The sequence below is a fragment of the Artemia franciscana genome, unplaced genomic scaffold (assembly GCF_032884065.1).
Source record: "Artemia franciscana unplaced genomic scaffold, ASM3288406v1 Scaffold_1895, whole genome shotgun sequence".
Classification (NCBI taxonomy): Eukaryota; Metazoa; Arthropoda; class Branchiopoda; order Anostraca; family Artemiidae; genus Artemia; species Artemia franciscana.
Window position 1 is genome coordinate 5,764 of NW_027063002.1, and position 27,831 is coordinate 33,594.

At 35.2% G+C, this 27,831-nt stretch overlaps 1 protein-coding gene across 1 annotated transcript; it reads right to left on the reverse strand.

The window, feature by feature from the left end:
- Positions 1 to 27,831, reverse strand: LOC136042744 (PHD finger protein 14-like). Its single transcript, XM_065727708.1, has 6 exons — positions 27,750 to 27,831; positions 20,417 to 20,584; positions 12,455 to 12,543; positions 9,467 to 9,575; positions 1,975 to 2,103; positions 1 to 125 (listed from the first exon to the last, which is right to left on the reverse strand). Exons 1-6 carry the CDS (start codon positions 27,829 to 27,831, stop codon positions 1 to 3), a joined length of 702 nt encoding a protein of 233 aa, XP_065583780.1.

The window sequence follows — 27,831 nt, forward strand, 5'->3', positions numbered from 1 at the left end:
TTAGATTTCAGGTAAAATACATACTTTACTGAGGGAGTCCACATCACCAAAAGACATCCCAGGAGTATATAGCGAGCACACAAGATGTACCCATCTTCCAGTAACAGTTTGTTTGAATACACCATCTGCAAAATACAAAATTACAGTTCAGGAATTTATTTAGAATCATTAATTTTCGCAAATTTTTTTTAACAAGACAAAAAGACATTACGTTTTAATATAAAATGAACACAACAATAAAAGAGAGGATGTTACTGTCCTATCCTTCTGTGTTAAAAATAACAATTTCAATTGTTTTTTATGACGTATTTTTGCAAGCTAATAATATCATTTCTGGGGGCGGGGGTTAATCCAGCTTTCTATGACTATAGTGAGAGAAAGGTTGAGATGGCTAGGGTACATTCTTCAGATGAAGGGTGACAGATTGCCAAAGATTGTCTTTTTTGGCCAACTGTCTAGAGCTAAGCATAAAGGAGATCGTCCACGTTTGGGATGGAAGGATGTTGCAAATTAAGACTTAAGGGAAATAGAAACTTCCTCAGAGGATGTAAAGAGAGAGGCTTTGATTAGAAAGTATCAAGGGGGGGGGGTGCATAGCTGTGTTAGCCTCAGGCGGCTTGGTTCTGCGGTGAGTTGTTAGTAGTATTTTTCTTCGTTTTTTTTTGTAGTTTTGACTCTTTGAAGTGTGATTAGAATAAAGCTGACTTTTGACGATTATTCTCACTCAACTTCATTCTTGGACAACCTTGAATCATTACAACAGTTTTTAATGGTTGGAAAACTGGCAAAATATCCAACTACAAACATGATTTGAAGTTTTAAATATTAGAAGTTAATTAATTTGAAGTTTTAAATATTTTAAATATTAGTTTATGTGAATGAATCAATATATCAATTTTCAGCATTTTATGCATTAGTTTGTAACATTTATATTTATTTAGTTTGAAACTTCTTCAGCAGTTAACCAGTTTTCAATGGCGGAAAAACTGTCAAAATACTCGAATATATTAGTTCTCAGCATGTTATCACTTCCCAATGAGAGAAAACTGCTGAAATACCAGACTACATCCATGATCTTAAATGAATATTTAGTTTGTAATGATTTCCATTTTCAGACAGAAAATAACTTGATTAATATATCTAAAAGGAGAAACAGAATATTTATTAAATAGTTGTAGGTAAAACCTGTCCTAAGATTTGTATATGGTAATCATCATAAATCAAACAAAATAAGAAAATTAATACGACATTAACAGACAAAGAAAAAACTTATTGTTGTCACTCAAAAATATGCCAGCAGCCCCACAAATGAACAAAAACCAATATAGAACAAAAATGTTCGCCTTCTCTAAATCTATAACAATCCAAAATAATTTGTAAGTTAAATAAAATTTATTTTAAAAATTCCTTTAAAATAAAAAAAAATTAAAATTAAATCTCTAGTTCCTCAAGACGACTAAAATAACTACAAAACTAGTATCATGGTACAAGTTTTTTAATATATTTGTACCAAACATGGTACAAGTTTAATAATATATTATCAAATGACCCTTGAAACGATTCAACTAAAAAATTTCGAACAGTACAAATCTCTAAATAAAAAGGGAGTGTTGATATTTTTCTGGTAACCGATTCATGTAGTGACCGACCTGTAAGAAATCGAATAGCATTGAACTGATTTGGCAAAAAACTGTGCTCAAGCCTTTTTAAAAAGGCATCCAGACAGAGCTTACACATCTAGAAGCAACACAAAAAAAAATTTAGCACAAAATGGACGATGTGTATGTTTTAAAATGTGATCTTGACAGTTTTGCGTTTATATTATTGTTAATAAGTGCTTAAACTAATTTTACAGTAGTTATTTTTCTGTTAGACACTGTTTTTAACTTTACTACTCTATAAGCTAAATAATAATTTAAAACTCCAATTGAACTTTGGGTAATGCCTCCAGTAAAGAAATCAACCCAATACTACCTTGACTTGGACATAATTCGCAGTGTGGATTCTTTACGCCAGCTTTACACGCCTCACAGAACCATGGCTCCATAGAAGTAGCTGAGCAAAAGGAGTCAAAACTTTCCGTGTCTGAGACACCGTAGCACCCTGAAACAACAATAAGCTCCAGTTACATCGATAAATTGAAAGAGCAAATGCAACTTCGTCGTAGTGACAAAGAACAAAGGGCGTAGCTGGCTCATTCTTTAATTTTCCCAACTAAGTTTGGCTCATATTCGATAACCTTTGCTGCTAAATCCCTTAAAAATAAATTTAGGAGGCCCCTCTTTTTTCCTCACCTAGAAAAGTCAGATCATGCTTTGATCTCCAAAAAGCCTAAAGATACCATTAGTTCTTCCGTTACAAAATTTAACTATAAAGAAACTAATATACTTTCTTAAAGATTTGACAATCCCTTCTGAGAGTGTCTGATAAGAAGAATTTAGAAATTCAAATTTGCAAACAAATAAATTGCTCAACGAAATTTGCGGTTAGAAAACAAAGAAACAATATAACAGAATGAGGGGACGTGTTAGTTTAGCGTCCGCAAGCGGTTAGACGACATAACAAAATTACAATGGAACGACAGAATATGTTTGTTAACCATGTGTGAGTCTATGGCACATAAACAGGAAGGAAGAATTAATATCCGGGTTGCAGTGGTAGCTAGCAACCTAGTAAGAGACGAATACGTCCAATGCTAAGAAATTTAATAGCCAGTAACGCCTAAAAATAAAATCAAAAGAAAAAGTGAACTATTAGAGCCGCCCTGTCCAAAAACCCTATATAGGAAACTTACCGTTCCTTGGCTTGAACAACAAGGGAAAAATATTGGCTTGGAAATCGAGAAAAGTGGCAGCAACTACGATATTCTGCATAAACAACATTTTTTTTTTCTTGCTCTTTTTCGCCGAAGATACCTTGGCACTGGAATATCGTAGAGAGTTGTTTAATTGCTTATTTTAAAGGAAATTGCAACATCTAGTGCACTTTATAATAAAAAAAAGGAATAATTTTTAAAGTAGAATCAATTTCTCCACTAAAAACTGCATTTTCCCACAACACTGTAGTCGATGTTTATATTATACACTATTAAAAGCATCTTTTATAAAGTTTTATAATAAGCAATAACGGTTGCTAATAGTAACTGAAATCTATTTATATATATAAAAATAAGTTGTATGTGTGTTATGTCTGTTTGTCTGTCTGTCGAGTGACGTCATTATATGACGTCTGAATTGTTTCATTATATACCAATTCAAAAACGAATGTATTCAAGCCATAATAGCTGAGTTGGTAAAGCGTTATGTTCCAGGTTCCAGGTCCGAGAGGTTCCAGGTTCGAACCTTGGCTTTAGCACTAATACAAAAGAAGAAAAAAAAACTAAAAAAGGTAAAAACTACAAAAAAACTAAAAAGAAAATACTAAAAAAAATTAAAAAAGCTAAGAAACTAAAAAACTAAAAAAAAGGTAAAAATCTAAAAACTAAAAAAGAAAAAAACTAAAAAAAGGTAAAAACTACAAAAAAAACTAAAAAGAAAAAAACTAAAAACTAATAAAAAAACTAAAAAATAAAAAAAAATAAAAAGGAAAAAAACTTAAAAATAAAGGAGAAAAAGAAAACTAAAAACCGGGACACAGGGAATATAAATGACGACCAGGACACTATAAGGGAAATTATAGACTGGGACACTGGGACACAAATAACGACCAGGAGATATAAATGACGACCGGGACACTCAAAGATAAATTACAGACCGGGACACAGGGAATGTAAATGACGACCGGGACGCTCAAAGAGAAATTACAGACTGGGACACAAATGACGACCGGGATACTGGGAATATAAATGACGACCGGAACACAGGGACACAACTACAAGGGGGATGCCGGGGCACAGGGGGATATATAAATGACGACGGAGACACAGGGAACGTTCGATTAGCAATCACCATCAACAAAGCTCAAGGGAAATCATTAGAATAATCAGGTATAGATCTGAATACGGATTATTTTTCCCATGGACAATTTTATGTTGCATGCTCAAGAGTCGGTAAACCTGACAATCTATTTATATGTACAGACAATGGGACAGCGAAGAATGTTGTATATTCGCAAGTTTTACGTAGGACACAACTACAATGGCGCGTAACTAATATGGCACGTAACGACTTAAGCGCGCGGGGGGAGGCTTGGGGGGGGCGCGAAGCACCCCCACCAACTAGGTTTTGGGGTGGCGCGAAGCGCCACCCCAACAGCTAGTATTAAATAATAGCAGTAACCTTAGCTTTAATGGTAGTATTATCATCGGTAAACTCTTTTAGGGTACGGTACCATATTTGACTTACTTAGCTGGTTGATTCTCTGAGGTTCGTATCTTATTGTTCAAATTCAGAAAAAGCTATTGACTTTTTCCTGTTTGTAATTTATCCGGGTTGCAGTGGTGGCTAGCAACCTAAAAAGAAACGATTCGTCCAATACTAAGAAAATTAATAGCCCAAAACTCATGAAAGTCGTGTCAGATCAAAACAAGAAGTACGCTATTAGAACTGCCGTGTCCAAAACCCCTATATAGGAAAATTATCATTCATTGGCCTTAATAACGAGAAAAATCAATTGGCTTAAAAAACAAGATAAGTTACTTGAACTACGATATAAAAATTGAGGCTCTTATCAAATTATATTAAATTGCTTAAAGAGTAAAAACATGGTAATTGCAAAAATATTTGAACATATTCTGACAATGGATTAAAGCATCTTAGTTATGTTAGTCTACTGTACTTCTGTCCTTGTGTTCTCAAAAAAATCTACTGTGATTTTTGTTTAAGCGATCAACAATTCAAAAAAAATAATAAAAAAAAAAACAACTAAAAACAAAGAAAAAAGAAAACACCAGAAAAACTAAAAAAAAACAAAAAACTAAAAAACAAAAATGTGGTAGTTCAGGCGTTGGTTCCAAAGAATCATCATTTATAGTAACTGCAACTGCAAATTTTCGGTTTTCAAACCTTCTCACAGACATTGCGTTGGAGAAATAATTGTTGGCACAGACACCCCACGTGTTGCTGGAATTCATATTTTTCCAGGGTGGTGGTATCGAGCCTATGGTGACACCGTGACATAAAGAAGAAGTTTGCATTATCTGATGTTAGAAGATGTGCAACAGAGAGAATCAAATAATATACAAACCTGCTGCATGCCGAGCACTGGGGCCCGGTCTCCCGATATTATATATTATAAGTATACTAGCTGTTGGGGTGGCGCTTCGCCCCCCCCCCCCACAGGCCCACCCGCGCGCGTAAGTCGTTACGCGCCATATTAGTTACGCGCCATTGTAGTTGTGTCCCTGTGTCCCACCTGTGAATATAGATAGATATATCTATATATATTTTTAACTACGTAAAACTTGCGAATATACAACATTCTTTGCTGTCCCATTGTCTGTCCATATAAATAGATTGTCAGGTTTACCAAGTCTTGAACATACAACATAATAATTGTTTATGGGAAAACAATCCCTATTCAGATCTATACCGCATTTTTCTAACGATTGCCCTTGAGCTTTGTTGATGGTGATTGCAAATCGAACATTCCCTGTGTCCCCGTCGTCATTTATATATCCCCCTGTGCCCCCGACGTCCCCGTTGTAGTTGTGTCCTGGTCGTCATTTACATCCCCTGTGTCCCGGTCGTCATTTGTGTCAGGTATCCCAGTCTGTAATTTCTGTTTGAGTGTCCCGGTCGTCATTTATATTCCCTCTGTCCCGGTGTCCCGGTCTGTAATTTCTCTTTGAGTGTCCCGGTCGTCATTTATATTCCCTCTGTCCCGGTCGTCATTTGTGTCCCGGTGTCCCGGTCTGTAGAGTCATCTTATAATGACGTCATATACAAAGCCTTATATACTCATAATGACGTCAAATGCAAACCCACAAACTTTTATATATAGATACAGTTTCTTTTTTAGTTTTTCTTTTTTTTTAGTTTCTTCTTTTTATTGATTTGTTTTCTTCAATTTGTCTCCATGGGAAAAACAATCAGTATTAAGATCTATATCACATTTTTCGTCGTCATTTATATTCCCTGTGTCCCGGTCGTCATTTGTGTCCCGGTGTCCCGATCTGTAGTGTCATCTTATAATGACGTCATATACAAAGCCTTATATACTCATAATGACGTCAAATGCAAACCCACAAACTTTTATATATAGATACAGTTTCTTTTTTAGTTTTTCTTTTTTTTTTAGTTTCTTCTTTTTATTGATTTGTTTTCTTCAATTTGTCTCCATGGGAAAAACAATCAGTATTAAGATCTATATCACATTTTTCTAATGTTTGACCTTGAGCTTTGTTAATGGTAATTGCAAATGCTAATCGAATTGGGAATTGCAATCTTTTAAATTGAAAAGGCAGATCCGTTGGAATCATGGGAATGCGAGGAATAAGAACAGCCTCACCCTCAAAAGGCCCTGTCAAGATTGTGGCCTCTATTAGGTTTTCCATTGTTTTTTTTTTACGGCAAGTCGCGTGCCATTGCAAAGCTTTGGTGGGTTGATATTTCTTAAAAGTATTATTGGTACGCCTGTTTTTAGTTGTAGCACGTGTGGTGGAAACCCTGAAAGATCCACGGAATTTAAAAATTCAGATGGATAATTAACCGCTTCATTTGGTTCCAAAACTGTGTCGACTGACTTGTAAAGGACTGCCTGGTCTCGAATCTTGGTCAAAACAATATTGTTGATTTCGTGGACGTCTATATTTTTGGGTGCGAGAATCGCTCTTTCACTTAGCCATTTATTATTTTTATAATTTTTTAGAATATTCGGAAATACTTTTTCAATCAATTCATTTTTGGACGTCACTAAATTACAGAAATCAGCAGGTAGTTGTATACGTCCTGAAATTGAGTCTACTGGGAGCTTTCCGTTTCCATATTGCCAGCAATTGATCTGAAAATGTTTGACCAGAGTCATCGTTTTGCAATCGGACACGCATATTTGTAGTTAATTTTAATGTTTTTACGTGTGCCCATAAATTAGAATTTTTTAGGCAAGCATTCATTTCGTCTGCAGGAGTTGATCTAGGTATTATAGGTAATGTTTGCCTGAAATCTCCCGCAAGCAATATTAATGTGCTGCCAAAGGATTTCGACTTCCCTCGCAAATCTTTCAAGCATTGATCCAGAGCCTCGAGCGATTTTTTGTGTGCCATTGTGCACTCATCCCAAATAATAAGTTTGCATTACTGCAATACTTTACCCATCCCAGATGAACACACAAACATGACGTCACCTGACAGACACATCCACAGACAACTTATTTTTATATATATAGATTGTTGGAGCTTCAGCATGCTTGGCACGTATAGATTTTTCCAAGTGTCAATGTTAGAATGAATATTGACAAATTGAAGAAAACAAATCAATAAAAAGAACAAATGACGACCGGGACACAGAGAATATAAATGACGACCGGGACACAGGGACATAACTACAAAGGGGACGCCGGGGTGCACAGGGGGATATATAAATGACGATGGCGACTCAGGGAATGGTCGATTAGCAATCACCATCAACAAAGCTCAAGGGCAATCATTAGAATCATGAGGTATAGATCTGAATACGGATTGTTTTCCCATGGACCATTATTTGTTGCATGTTCAAGAGTCGGTAAACCTGAAAATCTATTTATATGCACAGACAATGGGACAGCAAAGAATGTTGTATATTCGCAAGTTTTACGTAGTTAAAAACATATATATATATATATATATATATATATATATATATATATATATTCACAGGTGGGACATAGGGACACAACTACAATGGCGCGTAACTAATATGGCGCGTAACGACTTACGCGCGCGGGGGGGGCTTGGGGGGGGCGCGAAGCACCCCCACCAACTAGGTGTTGGGGTGGCGCGAAGCGCCACCCCAACAGCTAGTAGATATATAAAAATAAGTTGTCTGTGTGTCGAGTGAAGTCATGTTTGTGTGTTGACTGACGTCATGTTTGTCGACTGACGAAATTACAGACCGGGACATCGAGACGCAAATGACGACCGGGACATAGGGAATATAAATGACGACCGGGACACTCAAAGAGAAAGCGACCGGGACACAAGGAATGTTCGATTAGCAATCACCATCAACAAAGCACCGGGACACAAATGACGACCGGGACACAGGGATTATAAATGACGACCAGGACACTCAAAGAGAAATTACAGACCGGAACGCCGGAACAAAAATGACGATCGGGACAAAAATGACGACCGTGACACAGGGAATATAAATGACGACCTGGACACTCAAAGAGAAATTACAGACTGGGACACCGGGACACAGGGAAACAACAACAACGGGGATGCCGGGGGGCACAGGGGGATATATAAATGACGACGGGAACACAGGGAACGATTAGCAATCACCATCAACAAAGCTCAAGGGCAATCATTAGAATAATGAGGTATAGATCTGAATACAGATTGTTTTTCCCATGGACAATTATACGTTGCATGTCCAAGAGTTGGTAAACCTGACAATCTATTTATATGCACAGACAATGGGACAGCCAAGAATGTAGTATATTCGCAAGTTTTACGTAGTTAAAAATATATATATATATATATATATATATATATATATATATATATATATATATATATATATATATATATATATATATATATATATATATATATATATATCTATATTCACAGGTGGGACATAGGGACACAACTACAATGGCGCGTAACTAATATGGCGTGTAACGACTTACGCGCTTTTTTCTTTTTCTTTTTAGGTTTTTTCTTTTTTTATATTTTTTTTATTTTTTAGTTTTTTTTAGTTTTTTTTTTAGTTTTTTACCATTTTTCTTTTTTCAGTTTGCTTTTTCTTCTTTATTTTTCAGACGTCATATGCAAACCCTTAACACAAAAATACATACAACTTATTTTTATATATAGATAAGATATAATCTGGCGTAACAGACATAACAGACAGACAATTTATTTTTATATATATAGATAGATATAGATAGCAATGAAAATTATGATTATTACTTTTATTGTAATGGTCATTATATTAAGTGACCAAAAAATATATTTTTATTTTCGTTTCTTTTTTTTCAAGATCTACATAAAGACACGCCTGCTTCTTACCATAAAACTAAAATTTGGTTAAGGCTACGACATTGCTTTCCATTTATTTTGACTATTACCTTAATGATTCAAATAGGGTTGAGCAGAAAGCAGACTTTTCTACTCAATCAGAAATGTGCTTAAATCTACACAAATGAAGCATATTTCTCTGATAACATCAAATGATTGTAAGTTGTTGTTAATCATAACGTATAAAAACTAAAAACTAAATTTTCAATTTGCCAAAATATGAATTTATCAGTCAGCCTGCAGTAACAAAATAAGCAAGTTTTTAGTGAAGCGTAGGGTGTAAGAAAGTTAAAAATAACAAACCTTCATGTACTAGGATTCCACACCCATCACATTCGATAACCTCATTTTCCATGTTTGCCTGCCCAGATAGACAAATACTGCAAACCATTTGTTCTGCTACTATTTTCTTCTGAAATTCAACAAAGTACAAAAAATAACAAAGAAGGAAAGGCCATATCAAAAGGAACACTGAAAAAACGACTCTGGTCTTTTAAGTCGAGAGAATACCTCCAATTCAAAAAAAAAAATAGAGAGAAGCACATCTTCGGTTGAATCCATACAAAATGACAAGACAAGTTGAGTCCAATGCTTAAAGGGTAAAAATTAAAAACCTCACATACATAGTAGCCAGTCGATTTGAAGTCTCATAGTTTGATATCATCTGTTGGAAGTTATAAGAAAAAAACTAAGTCAACGAAGTGGCATAACGTGATTGCAGTGGCAGCTGCAACCTAGTAAAGGACGAACCTAAGCCAATTGTAACCCAAAATTAATAACTTAGAAACAATATTAGATCGAAATAAAAAGCACACCGTTGGAATCCTGATGACTGAAAACCCTGAGCATGAAACTTAAGTTCTCCTGGCTTGAGCAACAAGGAATATCACTATTTTGCATTGTGAGCACTTATGCGACCTCTTGTTTCCTTTTTTTTCTCCTGTGCTATTTGGTCGTAAATTCTTGTTGGAAGTTTATTAATGTTTCATAATTTATTTTGAGATCCTTCACGAGACAAGAAAAAAAAGATCAACATAACAAAACGTATGCAGTGTAGCACAAAATACTGGAACATAATACAGTTGTTTAAGAGCTCATTTTAAAGGAATTTATTTCTAAGACAGTAGTTTCAACTTCCCATAAAGTTTAATTGAATTTATTAAGTTTTTACATCATTTGAAAAATTTTCCACCAAAATTGATTTATACGAGTTTTTGATATCTGATTCTCAACAGACTAGGTTGCAGCTACTAATATCATCTTGCATGCTAATGGATTACTTAGGGTTTTTGGGATCTGAACTTTTTAGGGGAGAAAAAGAAGAGTGGAAGAAAAAGAATACCCATCATAACGGCATTTAGCAGAAGGGATTATAAAATCTCAGCCAAACTTAGCTGGATATAGTAAGGTAGAAACCCAAGGTAATGAGGCAACAGTCACTCAAATATGACATCATACAAGTATAACATCATCTTGTAAACTAAGGTGAAGTGTTTTGCCAAAAAATTGATTTTATTTCTCACATTATGTTTTTCTAATTATTTAGTAAAGAGCTAAGAGAAACCAATGCACTATTTTCTTCCCTGGCTTCGTCATAATGAATGGCTGATCAAAAAATTGCAAGATAACTCATTTAACAAAAAAAAATTGAGATCAAAAGTAACTTGTCAGTGTAAAAACCCATGGGATTGCAACCGGCAAACTTTTCTCGTCTTTTCCTGCCCCTTTGGCCCCATATAGTATCAGAATAAAATTTCGAGATAAAATTAAAATTAAGACCGTTAAGATCTGAAACAATATGATCCCAGGAGCGGAATAAGGTTCAGAGCTCCAGAAAAAAGGCTGCGAAACTAAACGAACTGTCATTTACTTCTTCCGTAGAATGGATGGATGGATGATAGACTATCTATCAACACGAGAAATGACATCATTTTTATGCAATCCTAATAAAGGCTTATGCCAGATTTGCCTCTCACTTAGACTTTCTGTCTTGGTTTTTTCTCCAACTTAACATGGCTTGATGGCAACTTCATTTTAATTAAAAATTTAACGGACTCGGTCTTGGCCTTCGGCCAAGTGGCCTCCTAAATATGCATCACTAGGGCATTTAGCAGAAGGGGTTACCAAATCTCAGTCAAATTTAGCTTGATGTAATAAGGATGAACCCAAGGGAGGTAGACAAAAATCACTCACATATGACATCATATAAATATAATATGATCTTATATACTTAGGTGCAGTGTTTTGTCAAAAAATTGGCTTTCTTTCTAACATTATGTTTTGCTAATTACTTAGTAAAGAGCTATGAGTGACTAATGCGCAATTTTCTTCCCTGGCTTCGTCATAATGAATGGTTGATCAAAAAAGGATGCAAGGGATCTCATTTAACCAAAAACTCTGAGATCAGAAGTAATTTGTTAGTGTCGAAACCCATGAGAGGGCAACCAACGGACTTTTCTCGTTTTTGCATGCCCTTTTGACCCCGTTTAGTATCAGATCAAAATTTCAAGATAAAATTAAAAACAAAACGGTTAAGATCTAAAACAATATGAACCTCGGAGCGGCATAAGGTTTATAACGACAACTATAACTGCTACCACAAATCTATATATATAAAAATAATATGTAATATTTTCTCTCTGTGATTTAAGTGTATAAGATACAAATAACAACAAGACTAGAAAGTAATATTTGACAACTTGACTTAAATAAGATTACTAGCTCGAGAGATAAGAGTAAGTATGAGCTTTATAAAGCATTGTAGAAACTTATGCATAGAAATATTTCAGGAAATACCAGTTGGATTATAAACCTTCAGTAAATCAAGTATATTTATATTTAAAAAATGAAAAAAAAAAAAAAACGACCAGTTATTTTGAGAAAAGAAATATGAATTTTGAATTGCAACTAAAATCCACTCAAAATGATCTCTCTAAGGGGCTACGAAGATTATTGTTGGGAAATTAGCATCCAATAGAAGTATCCCAAAGTTCAAGACCAAAACTCAGAGTATAGTTTAAGTCAGCTTTAGACCTAAAATTAAAACTTCAGTTACATTTATCTTGAAATCAACAGCCAATTCTTTTGGAAAATTTTTTGAATAGCTTATGGTTCATATTAAATTATATCATTCGGCAAGTAGCATAATTCTTATTTAATTTTTACATGGGGTGAATTGTGACACCTCTTACTCGAATTAGGAAGCTAAACATATATTTTTTGAAGTTTTAAAATGATCGAACTAGTATATTTGCCCAACACATAACAGGATCTATGTACTAAATATCTTACAAGCTTTTCAGAGTTCTCTTTCATCTGCGCTTCAGATTTTTCCTTTATTGGTTCTACTTCTTCTTCTTCCAATTCATCTTCTTCTTCATCTAAAAGTACGAACAGTTTATAAAACCTTTCCAGGAATATAGCTGTACATAGCCCGGAGTCTTAGGAGGGATGAGGATTTATAGGACTTATCTAGAGGGGATAATGGGGAGGATTAAACCTTTGGAGAAAGCATATTTTTGGACATGAGTGCTTCTTCTCTGGTCTTTCGTCACAGACTGATCCAGGTTTATATTGATATTAGAGAGAAACTCCCCTACTATTGATCCCTATATATAAGTTAGCACACAGCTCTCACACATACAGGGGAGCTAAACTCCCCTGCAATAGTTGGATCAAGATTCTCACGACTTAAATTATGTCATTTTACTTCACAAACGTAAAATATTAAAAATAGTAGCAAATACAGGTATAAAAGTAGCTTAACATATCAAAGACCACAAAGTAAAAACATTCACTCTGCCCCCTAAACCCGTCTTAGTTATAACCTCCAAGCTATGATTTCCGAAGATTTTATTTTGTACGTTATTTCAAAATTATGAAGCTTTTTAAGGCAGAACCACTTTTTTGTCAGTGTTGCCACACTGAGTTGTAAAAATAAATGAAGCAAAACTAATTAAATAAATCTGACAATGCTTTTTATCCATAGTAACCGACATTAGACATATCTTGATTCAAGAAGATAACTATATCTTTGAAGGAAATCCAGCCCTTCTTAAGCTGTTTGGCACCGCATGATTTAGCTTATTTTTGGCTGATTTTTACCCATCTGTCTTTTCTTTGAATTTGGTTTCTGCTACTAATAAAACTGCATAACTGCATATAGAAGTCTTTTTCATTAAAAAGCAAATTCACAATTTTTTTAGATGTTGATTTAAGTCCACAAAACAAGTTTTTCAAAGAAAAGTAAAGAACTCGATTAAACTAGAAATGTGACAAAATAAAATAATCTACCAAGCGTAAACTCGAAAGGGGCACAAATTAACATCAATAGGGCTTACAGCCCCTATGCCATCTCAGTGCTAGAAAATAATTTGCACTTCATTGAAAAAAATACATTTAAGTGTTTTAGATTTTTTACCTTCAATAAATCAAAAGTTATTAAGACTTTAAGGAATTAATATCAGCATATATTTATTAAACTGACAATAAACATTCATTTGTACTTTTTCAGTAGAGTGCGAATTATTTTCTGGTCTTGAGAAGGCGTAAGGGCTGTGAGCCCTACTCTAATATATTACTACCTCTACTATATTAATTTTTGCTCGGTTGAATTTGACTCGGTTATTTAATCTGATTTCTGTTCTTTTTTAGTTTCTTTTATTTATTGATGCTGATTTGTGGTAGTTTTACGCATGGTGAATTATTTTATTTTCGTTCATTTTTAGTTCAATGGAGTCCTTTGCTTTTCTTTGAAAACCTATTTTGTGAAAAAAGTTTTTTAAATTAATTGTATTGCGAGAGAAACACTTTGGTTTTGTCCCGTTTTTTTTTTTTTTTCCCATGCGGCCGATCTCAGCTTATTCCTGGAAACTGGCAAGGGTCTAACCTATGGGGTTTTTACGGAAAGTGTGGACCAGATTGACGAATATGATATTACATTTTGGAAAGCTCCACAGAACTCTTGTCTGGCGCCAAAAAGAATGGTTTTTGCTTGTCCACGAGCCAAAGCCTATGGTGTGCGAAGTGAAGTGGAGTTATATAGCTTATGTCAGAGAGGAGTATCTGAAGTTGTGCAGGCAAGCTTTCATTTCATCAAACCATGTTTCTGCTTTCGAGTGGAAAGGTCCGTTCTAGCAGGCAAGCAGGCAGGCACCACTTTCAAATTGAAGATGGACTAAAATCTATAAGTGTTAAATATATGCGGCAGTTACCCGGCCCCGCAGCGAATATATCTTCTTTGAGTGATAAATAGAATAATTTACTGACGCAAAAATGTGGCATTTTCCCATGGGTCAAAAAGTGCTGCCATCTATTGTATCTACCCAATTCTGTTCGTGATTCCAGCTGAGTTTATCATTCGGTTATCCGGACTTGGGATTGCGGTAGAGAAATGGTATCAGATGCGTCTAATAAACTTTAAAAGTTCTCTCATTGCTAAAGGAATTGGAGCTTATCTTTTGCTTCTTTCTGAGTGGTGACGTTACAAAGTTGGCCAAAGGCAAAAAAAAATCAACTTTTGAATTAAGACAGATAGAATTTTGTTTTCGACGGCAATCGACAGCTGTTGATGAGCTGATCAAAGTCTTATGGCATCCAGTGATATGAGCTGATGTGGCATCCATTTTTTGGTAAAAAAAAATTTCTTCATGAGGTATACCAGTTTGAAAGTTTCAATGGGTTGACAACTTCAGTAGTAAGGTACACACTGAAACGAAATCTAGGTGAAACGAAATCTAGGCCGATACAAATTGTGAGAAATATAGAGGACTTGGAAGCAACAGTCGGCTGTTAGGTAATAATCACCTTCGGCAATGAGGGGTTAGCAACTTTTGCTACTTGGTGTATCTATTATTTGTTTCCAGTGTATTTGATGGTAAAACGAAATTGGTTCCAGTGGTAAGATATGTAGGGGACCTGTAAGTAATAAGTAATAATCTGCTGTTAGGCTACAGTCAACTTCAGCGATGGGGGGTTTGCAACTATCCTAGTTGGTGTACCCATTTATTTGTTTCCGGTGAACTTGATGCCTATCACGGGAGAGGGACTTATAAGTAAGAATCGGTTCACTTTGTGCGAGAAACAGCTGTTAGCTCATAATCATCTTCGGGAATGAGGGGTATGCCATTTTTTCTAGTTGATGTACCTATTATTTGTTTCCGGTGTATTTGATGGTTAAACCAATTTGGTTCCAGTGGTAAGACATGTAGGGGACTTGTCGGACTACAATCATCTTCAGCGATGAGGGGTTTGCAACTTTTCCTAGTTGGTGTACCCATTTATTTGTTTCCGGTGAACTTGATGTCTATCACGGGAGAGGGACTTTTAAGTAAGAATCTATTCACTTTGGGCTAGAAATATGTGCAAATTGGTGCACATTGTATTCGATCTCTTTAAATCTGACAGAATCAAGTGTTTACGCAACGGGTACAAATGATAACGTAAAACAATAAGGTAGTTTCGCAATAATTAGTGTCATCTATGGTATTTTTATCCTGAAAAGTTACGGATAGCTTTATAATACCAACTAGATTATATAAGATACTGTTCCAAGTTTTCATCCGTCACGATGTCTACGATTGAAAAGGATAAAGTTCAACTGGCTGCAAAGTCAATTTAGTCCCTTCTTTCGATACCATTTTGTTGTTGTTTTTTCAACGCTCAGGAATAGCCTTTGATCATGTGATTACTGATCGATAGCGAAGAAACAAAACCACAGTATTGCTCTCGCAACACTTTCGTCGGCAAAGCCGGACAAAGGTTGCCGCAACACTTCACGTTGCCTGGGCAACGTAGGTCTAGTTTCTGTTTGTTTTATATTGACATAGTCTTTTTCAGGGAAAAAGACAATTAACATTTTATATCTCTTAATTTGTTTTTGCACGAATTTATAGTTTCGTCTGCTATTTATATGCTGGAGAAACTTTTTCAACAATTTTCAGCAACATACACACTTTTTAAAATCTTGACACAAACAGTACTGTTACTAATAAGAAATATAAAACTGTGAAAAATAAAACTTAATACCAACCCCACAAAATTCTATCTATGCTGTTTGATAGCCTGGAAATACTCGCACTCTTTTGATTTAGTTCAATTTTCAGAGCAAAAGTAGCAACAGAAATAGCCCCAAAAGTCTAAACTTAATATCCTCCGTCGTACTTGAGATATTGCTGAGATGTCTTGGTGGCAACCAGCATGCAGACAGCGCGCTTTGATTTAATTTTGGAGAGCATTTAGTTGTTCAGCAGAATGGGCAAATTGCAAGGCTTTGGGGGGGGGGTTGAACTATCCAATAACCTGAGAGATATAGTTACTGGACCGTCCAGCTATATTGAACCAAATGGCTGTCAAAAATTTTGATGTGAAATGTTAGGAAAATTATGAGCTAAGGAGATGATTGCCCTCCAATCCCTTTTGACTCTTAAAAAAGGGCACTAGAACTTCTAATTTTGAATCGAATTAGTTTCTATAAAATTTGAATGATATTACTAGCTATGATAGAACAGCGCTGCCTATGATATTGCTTATTTGCCCTTTTAATACCTTCATGCGTATAATTTTTTCGTTTAAATAAAACCACCCCTAAAGGTTCCCTAAAGCTTCAACTTAATGCCCTTAGTGTCATTAATTACTATAACCGTAGAAGTAGTATTGAAAGTATTCATGTAGTGTCTTCTGGATAGTTCAAAATCCACCACAACTTACCCTGAAGGGTTTAACTTAATATTAGCAAGTAAAAGGGTTTAAGCAAGTATTGAGATATTGCTTTGTCATTCTTTCGACAATCTACATGATCATAGTTTGTTTCGATTTAGCTCAACATCTGCCTAAATATTCCTTGGAAGCTTCACTTTAATACCCTTAGCTTGTGTAGAAGCAATAATTGTAATAGTAGTACCATTAGTAGCAGTATGCACATTAGCACCTTTGGTTTTCTTCAACATCCCTTTCAATACACGATGAAAGTTTCAACTTAATACACTCAACTGTACCTAAATCATTGATGAAACGTCCTCTTGACAACCTATGTCGGTATATTGTGTTTCGATAGTACAATACAGTTTCAATATTTCCCAAAATTTTTGCTTTGATACCCTTAGCTTTAGCAGCAGCAGTAGTAGCACCATTAGTAATAGCAGTAGCAGTAGAACTAGTAGTGTTAGCTTTAGTAGCAGTAATAATAATAGTAGAAGTAGTAGTAGTTGTAGGAGTAGAAACAGTAGTATTATGATGCAAATATTGTCTTTTTGGTCAGTTCAATATCTCCCACAACAAGCCTTGAAAGTTTTAACTTCACACACAAACCTGATCCTAAGATATTGCTGATATGCCCATTAGACAACCTGCGAACGGATGGCACGTTTTGATTCAGTTTACCTTTCCCCCTAAAAATTCACTAAGGACAGCAGGTTGTCATTCTTACAACAGAAATTTTCAGAAATATCTCTGCAAATTTTAGCTTCACACTCTTAGGTATAGTTGTAATAGTAGTCACAGCAGTTGTATTAATGCTCAACTTAATACAACTAGCCATTGCTATGACACTGTCGATATGTCCGTTTTAAAATCTGTATTTTCATATACTTTTTGAAAAATTTTATCTTAATGCTCATAGTTTTACAAGTAGATGCCATAAAAGTATTAGCTGGATCAGCAGTAATAGTAGTAGTAGGAATAGTAAATGTAGCAGCGGTAGTAGTATTAGTAGTAGTGAGCACATATTGCCTTTTGCTCAATTGATCTTCCCCTTTAAGCATTCTCCGAGTTTCAACTTAATACACAAATCAATTCTTACGATATGCTACTCCGATAATGTAAATGGACATAGTGTCTTTTGTTTGTTCAAATTTGCCATCAATATTCTCTCAAATTTTACCTTCGTAGAATTTGTCTTAATAGTACTAGTATCACAGTAGTTGCAGTTTTAGTAGGAGAAGTAGTTGAAGTGTTAATGCTGTATTAGTAGTCGTAGTAACAATAGTAGAAGCAGTATTAATAGCTTTTTAATCTTTAACTTTTTTTAATCACTTTTGACTATTATAAAGTCAAAGTTTCTTCAACCACTCTTTCTACACTAAGTACCTTGGTCTACAACAAGCAAAAAATAAATAAATAATACATTGTGCCAACATCGTTTCTTACTTAGGCAACGCTACTGCGCTGCCTATGATAAATGGTTGTGTAAGTTCCCAGTTTTCACTACCCTTGGTACTTTAAGGTCTTAAAATAAAGAGAATGGGTAACTTACAAGAGCGAAAACTGGCACCGGTTTCGGGGAAAACCATCAACGCCATCTAGCGTTTGGCGACATTTAGTATTTTTTCAAGTTTTGTAATCGTTCTTCAATTGGGAAACGAGATCAGACACTTAAAATAACACTAATTTTAGCAACTCCACAAATAAAATTAATTATTCTTATTATTTCACTTAAAAAAATGCTAAGTTTAGCTGAATGCTAGATGGCCTTTAGGATATTTTTGTCGACAATAGCGCTAGTGCTCACTCTTTTAAGCAACACGCACTCTTTGGTCTTAAAGAAAACATACTTAGTTAAGAAATTTATGTGATAAAATATTAGTACCCATACTTTAACTTCTCACGGAATCTACACCTTAAATCTAGACACAAACATAGAAAATACAAATAGTGCTATCCGTCATGGTCAGAGAAGAGGATAGAAAAAAAAAGAACATGTTATATACAGTCGAAAATAAAAATTTTTAAGACAGAAAAAAGGGCGAATTATCCACAATCAAATATACAACTATAGCAATCATCTTAGAAGTAGCTTATTAGTACGATTTTCGATACGCAAGTGATACGCCGTTCGACCATGGTTCACAAATAATTATTGGCAAAGAGTAGATCAATCCTTTTACAAAAATACCTTTGACTTGCCTCTTGCTAAAATTAAAGTACCGTTCCACCTGCTTGCTCATGGTCAAAGTGAAGACAGAATAGCTTTGAATATCTTTTGTTCCAAATTCGTACATTTGATGAAGTTGGCGGAATCAGCCTCTGTGTCAGTGGCAAAAGTGTTTCCCCCCTAAACTCGTAAAAAAGGATGCGATAACCCACTTGTCAAATTCATTAAGAGGAGATCCAAATCCTGGTACCAATGTAGAAGGATTGCGACAAGCCCCGCTCCGGAGTGGTTTGTCAGTGCTTTCGGTATGCCAAAAAAGAATTCAATCATACTGTCGAGAATAGACAAGCACAACAAGTGGAGAAATTGTAAAATGATTGTAAAAATGACCCATACATCCTGTGATGGCGATTCCAATCAAACAGGGCTGATACTGATGTGCATAGTCATATTTCCGATAAAAGTTGGGTAAATTATTACAACCATGTGTTGGTATGTGTTCCAGGTCTAAACTGGAAAGACAGACAGGTAGACAGACGTCTGGAAAAAGGGCCTGACACATCTAAGAAAGGGGAGGAGGCATGCTGATCCCAAGCAAATTGACCAACAGCAGCCTAGTAGATTTACTTTTTGTTTTGAACCCTCTCCTCGTAAATTTATTCCTATTTCCCTATCTGTACATGAAACTAATACATTAGTTTTGGCTGGTTCAAAGAGTAATCTATACTTTTGGCTTCATATACAGTTTTCCCAGAAAAATTGATTAGTGTTTTATTTTTTTAAATTTTGAGCAATGAAATGTTTCTTTTTATTTACAAGCAAAGAAAGAAGTTAAAGCACATAGTTCTCAAACGACCATTCAGTTTGACAAAAACAATGGACTTACCTTCTAACTAATATAGCAGCCGTCCTGGCTTAGTGGTTGGCACGCTGGGTTGGGAATCCTTTGTCCGGAGGGCACTATTTCGATCCCTGGCGTGGCCGGTTATTTGGTTTGCGACGTGGGTCAGTGGTTCGACTCTGTAAGCTCAGCCAGAGTCAGCCCAGCTCTAAATGAGTACCTGGAGAAATCTGGGGAAGTTAAGTTGGAAGGGTTTGCGAAAGCACAGGATGGCTGGCCCCCAGCCCCCATTGGACTTCCTGGCTGGAGGGGCACAAAACAGAGGTCAGTACCGCCGGTTTAGACCCTGAAGGTTTAGTACCACCACACTTAATTTCTTTAACTAATATAGAGGAATAGGACTTTTTTAAGTCAGGCCTCAAGCTCAAGAAGAGTTCTGTTCTCTCATTCAACCAGTCTATGGTCAAGGCGAAACAAAAAGCGATAGCACTGGATATTTACTGGGAGCTGGGACTTTAAAATTCTTCTAAAAGTCACTGCTTACCTGATTCACTGTCTGAAGATGCTTCAGATGAGGTGTCATCTTCTTCACTTTCTGCTTCTTCTTCGAGCTGAAAATCTGAGTCATCTGATTCCGCACCTGCATCAATTATGTTGAGGAGCTCAGCATTTTTGACAATTTTTACTCTTCTTTTACTAGGGTCACGTTCAGCTGCAAATTTAGACAACGTTTAGAACTATTGGATATCCTTATTGTTACAGATTAAAACAAAAACTTTTGTGAAAAGTGCTCTGTAGCCGATAGTGTCTGATTTTATGATATTTTGTATTACTCATTTTCTTAATATTTTCAAGATATTCTATGGGAAAATAAACTAAGGTTTGCACAGGACAAACCTTTTTTTCTGAGAAAAGTATTGCTGCAAATGTAACTTCTTAAAAGAGAAAATTACATAATATTGGAGTATTTGCATGTTTTTGGCTGCTATTTGCAAGTTTAAGGAAAAAAGGGGGAGGGGGTCTGACATTGAACTTATTAACTGGTTTAGGTGTACAGACTCTCAAAGCCCTGAATAAAAGAAAGGCTCAAGATTTGTGAGAAACTCTCAGGGCATATTGGAAAGTGATCAGAGGGCAACCAGTTCCCCCCATACTCTTTTTAGCTGCCCTCCCTCTAAAGATATCCGAAAAAAAATTCTGAGTTTGCTCAGACTTCATAAAGGTAGCGAATAATACTACACTGTTATCTTTATGTCATCAAAACGTCATCATATTTTCTATCATTTGGCAAAAAGATGACATGAAAAACCTATTTTTTCATGTGCATATAGATGAGGATGAAGAAAAAAAAAGAGAAAAAAGACTTGCAAAAGAAAATTCTGGATGAAATAATTTTGCACCGCCTTGGGAAATTAACTCCCTACCTTCCTCTTACTGGACAAGACAAATGACCTGGATGACATCTCTTCCCAAAATAGCAGCTAATTCTAACTCCTATAAACCTATAAATTGCAAGAATATTTTGAATCACTAGTGTTACATAATTTTTCGGCTGTGAATCATTCCCATCAGCCAAATTGTCTTTTTACAGTATTTCGTTTAGTATTTATTTTGACTTTACCGCTTTTTCTCTGCTCCTACTTCCAACAGAAGTTTGAATTTATATCAGGATTATTTACTTGAAAACCTTTATTGCAATTTCTTTTTCAACAATTGCATTCAACTATCATTCAAGCAAGCAATAACTTCCAGATATTACTTGCTGAATCATGGAAACATAATTTCAAGTAGATTACTCTAAATTTTAGTAAATGAAAATATTTTTTTATGAAAGTGAAGAAGATCATTCAAGCTTAAAAATACGTAAATTACAAGGTTGTCTGCTCTCTCCTTTTTATGCTAAGCTTAGTTTCAAGCAAGAAATAATTTTAAACTAAAAGAAATCGATTCAACTGGGTTGCTAATTTCCGTTGTCAAATAAATCAATTATACAATTACTCTCTCTAAAGAAGAAATAAAAGTTTACTAACAAGAGCAGGGAGTTTATAGGACAGCGGCACCTCTGTTCTTTACCTCTGTTCTTTACGTCTTTACCTTAAATGTCACTATATACGTAGGTGACATATGTCACTTGAATGTCACCATACATTATAGATAGATAGGTAAGTATATTTTAATAGCTAAAGTTTGGCAAGAGGCTAAAGTTTACTAACAAGAGCAGGGAGTTTATAGGACAGCAGTACCTCTGATATGGAGGATATTTGTGTACGTCTTTACCTTAAATGTAACTATATACGTAGGTGACATATGTCACTTGAATGTCACCATACATTATATATAGATAGATAAGTCCATTTTAATAGCTAAAGTTTCCCAAGAGGATAAAGTTTACTAACAAGAGCAGGGAGTTTATAGGACAGCAGTATCTATGTTGTGGAGGATATTTGTGTACGTCTTTACCTTGAATGTCACTATATACGTAGGTGACACATGTCACTTGAATGTCACCATAAATTATAGATAGATAGATAAGTGCATTTTAATAGCTAAAGTTTTCCAAGAGGCTAAAGTTTACTAACAAGAGGAGGGAGTTTATAGGACAGCAGTACCTCTGTTGTGGTGGATATTTGTGTAAGTCTTTACCTTAAATGACACTATATACATAGGTAACATATGTCACTAAATGTCGATATACATTACATGATATTTATTATAGGTCACTATAAATAGGCGATGATATAGGTGACATATGTCACTAAACGTCACTATACATTACATAATATTTATTATATGAGACATTAAGAGGATTACAATCTATTTATTGCCTTTTCGTCAGAAGTGTAATTGTGTAGTTTTCCGTTTTCTTTTCATTTATTTCGTATACCATCCTGTGTATATTCATGTATGTATAGAGGGCATAAATAAATTGCTATCAAACAGTTCGTGGTAACGAACTGTAGTAAGGAGCGACCCGGCTCAATAGTAACCAAAACTCTAAAAAATGGAATTTTGATACCAATAGCTATATCAAAAGAATCGCATTTTAATGCTGGTTTTAAATATATAAGTTTCATCAAGTTTAGTCTTACCCATCAAAAGTTACGAGCCTGAGAAAATTTGCGTTATTTTAGAAAATAGGGGGAAACACCCCCTAAAAGTCATAGAATCTTAACGAAAATCACACCATCAGATTCAGCGTATCAGAGAACCCTATTGTAGAAGTTTCGAGCTCCTATCTACAAAAATGTGGAATTTTGCATTTTTTGCCAGAAGGCAGATCACGGATGCGTGTTTATTTGTTTTTTTGTTGTTTTTTTTTTTTCCCAGGGGTGATCGTATCGACCCAGTTGTCCTAGAATGTTGCAAGAGGGCTCATTCTAACGGAAATGAAAAGTTCTAGTGCCCTTTTTAAGTGACCAAAAAAATTGGAGGGCACCTAGGCCCCCTCCCACGCTAATTATTTTCCCAAAGTCAACGGATCAAAATTCTTAGATAGCCATTTTATTCAGCGTAGTCGAAAAACCTTATAACTATGTCTTTGGGGACGACTTACTCCCCCACAGTCCCCGTGGGAGGGGCAACAAGTTACAAACTTTGACCTGTGCTTACATATAGTAATGGTTATTGGGAAGTATACTGGCGTTTTCAGGAGGATTTTTTTGGTTGGGGGGAGGGGTTGAGAAGAGGGGGATATGCTGGGGGAACTTTCCATCGAGAATTTGTCATGGGAGAAGAAAACTTCCATGAAGGGAGAGCAGGATTTACTAGCATTATTTAAAAAAAAAATTAAAAAATAAATGTGAAAAAGCTTTTTCACCTGGAAGTAAGGAACAGCAATAAAACTTAAAACAAACAGAAATTAATACCCATATAAGGGGCTCACCTCCTTATGATACCTAGCTATTTACGCTAAAGTATTTTTAGTAATTTCAACTATTTATTCTACGGCTTTTGTGATTCAGGGGTCATTCTTAATGAATTGGGATAAAAATTTAAGCTTTAGTGTAAAGAGCGAGGTACTGACGATGGGGCGAATCCCCTCATATATGTAATAAAAACATGAGAATACAAAAGTTCTTTACGTAAGCTAATTTATAAGTTACGTAAATCTTTTACCAATAAAAAGATTCGTAAAAAATTAAAAGTTCTAGTTGCCTTTTTAATTAACCAAAAAATCGGAGGGCAACTAGGCTTCGCCCCCGCTCTTTTTTTCTCAAAATCATTCGATCAAAATTATGAGAAAGCCATTTAGCCCCCCCCAAAAAAATATGCAAAATTTCGTTTTCATTATTCCTCTGCGGAGAGCCAAAATCAAAACATGCATTGAAAAATGTTCAGAAATTAAATAAAAAAAACGAGTTTTTTTAACTGAAAGTAAGGAGCGACATTAAAACTTAAAACGCACAGAAATTACTTCGTATATGAAAGAGGCTGCTTCCTCATCAACGCCCCGCTCTTTACGCTAAAGTTTTTTACTGTTTTAAAAAGAAGAATTGAGAGAAAGAGTCAAACTTTAGCGTAAAGAGCGGGGCGTTGATGAGGAAGCAGCCTCTTTCATATACGAAGTAATTTCTGTGCGTTTTAAGTTTTAATGTCGCTCCTTACTTTCAGTTAAAAAAACTCGTTTTTTTTATTTAATTGTTATTATAGGTGATTACTGACTATTTTGTGCTTGATATGACTTTATATACATTTAATTTCTGTGCAAAAGGTCTTAGTACCGTTCTATACTTTCATTCATTTAAAAAAGAATAAAGTTTTTCCACAATTAAAAAGCAAAGTGTCCCTTTTAAGAGGAAAAATGATCGGGGGCAACCACCCTGCCCCCCCCCCATAAACGTCAAATCAAAAATTTGAGACATCGATTGTGATCAAAATAGTTCAAAGGTCAAATAAGCATGCTTCTTGGATTGAGGATAGACCTTGGGGCAAGGGCTGTAAATTCTGCAGGTGTCCCATCGTTAAATACCAGATATTTTATTGACAAAAGCGCAAATGTTTCTTCTGGGTCACTAAAAACGGCCAGGCTATGAAGTTAAAACCTTAAAAAAATGTTGAGAAGGATCATGCAAAATGCTTTATTTTTTCTGACTAAGGCACTTTATATAAGAGCAGTTGTAAAAACTTCGAAAGGGGTTTATTCGCTTGGAAAATAAAAATACTAGTGCCCTATTTAACTCAGAAATGATTGGAGGGTAACCAGTCCCCCCTGAACCATCATTCCCCTGAACATCTGAAGACTTTTAGAAACCCTTTTTGTTCAGCATAGTCAAAAAGATCCCGTAATTTTGTCTTTGGGGATGACAGCCACCCCCTCCAAATCCCTCAGGGCAAGGACAATAAGTTATACTAGTTGCCCATTATTAACATACAAGGGTTTTTATGGAGAAGAAGGTCGTATAAACATTGCAGGCAGATCATTCAATTAGAAATCAAAGGTTATAGTGTCCTCTTTAAGATTCAAGTGATCAGAGGGCAACTAGGCCCCCCTCACCCCCTCTTTTCCCCAAATGCATCCGATAGAAATACTGAGATAACTATTTTCTTCAAAATAGTCCTAATATCATATAACAAGACATTTACGTATGAAACGACCCCAAGAACTTTTGGGCAAAGGTTGTAAATTGTGCTTCAGGGGCATATAAGGTTATCATGGAAGGGGTGGTCGTATAAACTTTAGAGGAGGCTCATTAGATTGAAAATTTAAAGCTCTAGTGTCTTAAGAGTCAAAAGTGATGGAGGGAAACTACCCCGCCCCTCTTCTCACTGCCGATGCCCTAGACACCCTAAACGCATCAGAAACAAAATTGTGAGACAGCCATTTTGCTCAAAATGGCTTGTATATATGGCCTAAGTACATACATAATGACCCAACTGTTGACACAACCTTCCAGAGCCAAGTTATGCATGGGATATGTAAGGTTTTTATGGAATGAGTGGTTGTATAGATTTCTAATATGACTCATTTAATTGGAAATCAGAAGTTCTAGTGCCCTTTTTAGGACACTAAAAAGTCTCTTTTGACTTTTTAAGTCAGAGGTTATTGGAAGGCAGCCACACACCCCTCAGGGCTGTAAGTTACGAAATTTGTTCGTTGTTTCCATGTACTATATGTTATTGAGAAAGGTGGGCATGTTTAACCTTTACTTTCCAATAAGACAAAGGAAATTCAGATGAGCCTTTCAGAAAATGCTGAACTAAATTAAAACACATTATGTGCAAAAGGGTTGTCAAAAGGGTACAACCCAGGAATGACTGAGTATATTAATATGAAACTTTCGGGAAATGATAAGGGAGATGATCAGTTCACCAAAAAGGCAATATTTGCGTGCTACTGCAACTGCTACAACTACCACTACGGCTGCCACTACTATAACTATTACTACTACTAGTAGTATTACCTACCAATAGAATTGCTGCTTCTGTAGTAATTAATACCAAGGCTGAGGATATCCAAATGAACGTGATTAAGAACAACAAATGAAAACCATCATTTTGGATGCCATAACTTATAGAAAACTTAATTTTCATCCCACTGACAAATATGTAAAGGCAACAAAAATAGTTTAAAGGCATTGAAAAAGAGTTTACACAAAACCCCACAATTTTACAATAAATTTTAACCAAGAGGCTATTCTATGCCCGAAATTGATGGTTTACCCAATAAGACCAGAGCCCTGCTCCGTCCCATTGTATCAACTTTTCCATTACCTGCGTTACTACTGTCATTTACTACCACTAAAACTACTGCTTTTGTAGCAGGTACTGTCAAGGCTGAGAATACTGAAATGAACATCTGAGCAAACGTTGAGGGGAAAGTTGAACTGAATCAAAACATACAAAATACATACAGATTCCTGATTCAGACATATTAGCAATATGTCTGCTAATTTTACTAATACTACTAATACCAGTATTAGTATAGTAGTACTACTACTATAATATTAGTAGTGCTATTATCGATAGTACAAAAAATTACTGCTACTGCTACTACCACTACTACCATAATACTAGTATTATTAAGGCTATGTGTATGAATGTGAAAATTTGACAGAATATTGAGGGAGAATTCGATCTAAATTTAAAAACATCATGTGCAAGCAGAATTTCAAAAGCTTGTATCAGAAGAATGGATTTGGGTATTAAATTTGAGCTTTCAAAAGAATGCTTAAAAGGGAAAACAAATTAACTATGAGGTAATATGTGCATTCTACTGCTAACACTACAATCACTGCTACTTTTACTGCTATTAATATTGCTACTTATACTACTCCTACTAAACTACTCAAACTACTACTTCAACTAAAACTACTTGGAAGGGTAAGATTATTAAGATGAAAAGGGTGTCAAAAGGGCATATCAGTAATATTTTTGGAATGGTTTACAGTGACAGGGTGAAAATTTTGGGGTATCTCGACAGGGATTTTCAACTGACCAAACAGTAGCATGTACATGCTATTACTGTCATTAAGACTGCTCCTACAATTATTACTGCTACTATTTCTCCTACTACTACCACTACTACTATAATAATAATACTGTTAAGGCTAAAATCCAAACCAAATCAAAAGACACTAAGAACAGAATATAATTTTATTTTTAAAATTTCAAAATTTTTAAAAATTTTAAGTAATTTAATTTATTCTTAACATAACCAGAAGCAGCTTGACGTATTTCTTTCTTTATTTGTTTATGGACGGTTAAGGCTTCCTCTTTCTTTCCGAGGCGAAAAAGTTTTCGTTTCAAATGGATTAGTCCTTTTTTTTTCATTAATGTAAGGTTTATCTGAGGAACATACCTTCTTGGTAACCTCTGGGAAATAATTTTGATAATTTGTCATTGATTTTTCAAACTAATCTTTGAATTAAGATTTTTACATGACAAAACATCATCCAAACTCTCAAATCCAATCCAAGATCCAAAGTCCAAAAGACCTTGACTTGTTATTGGCCAATACAT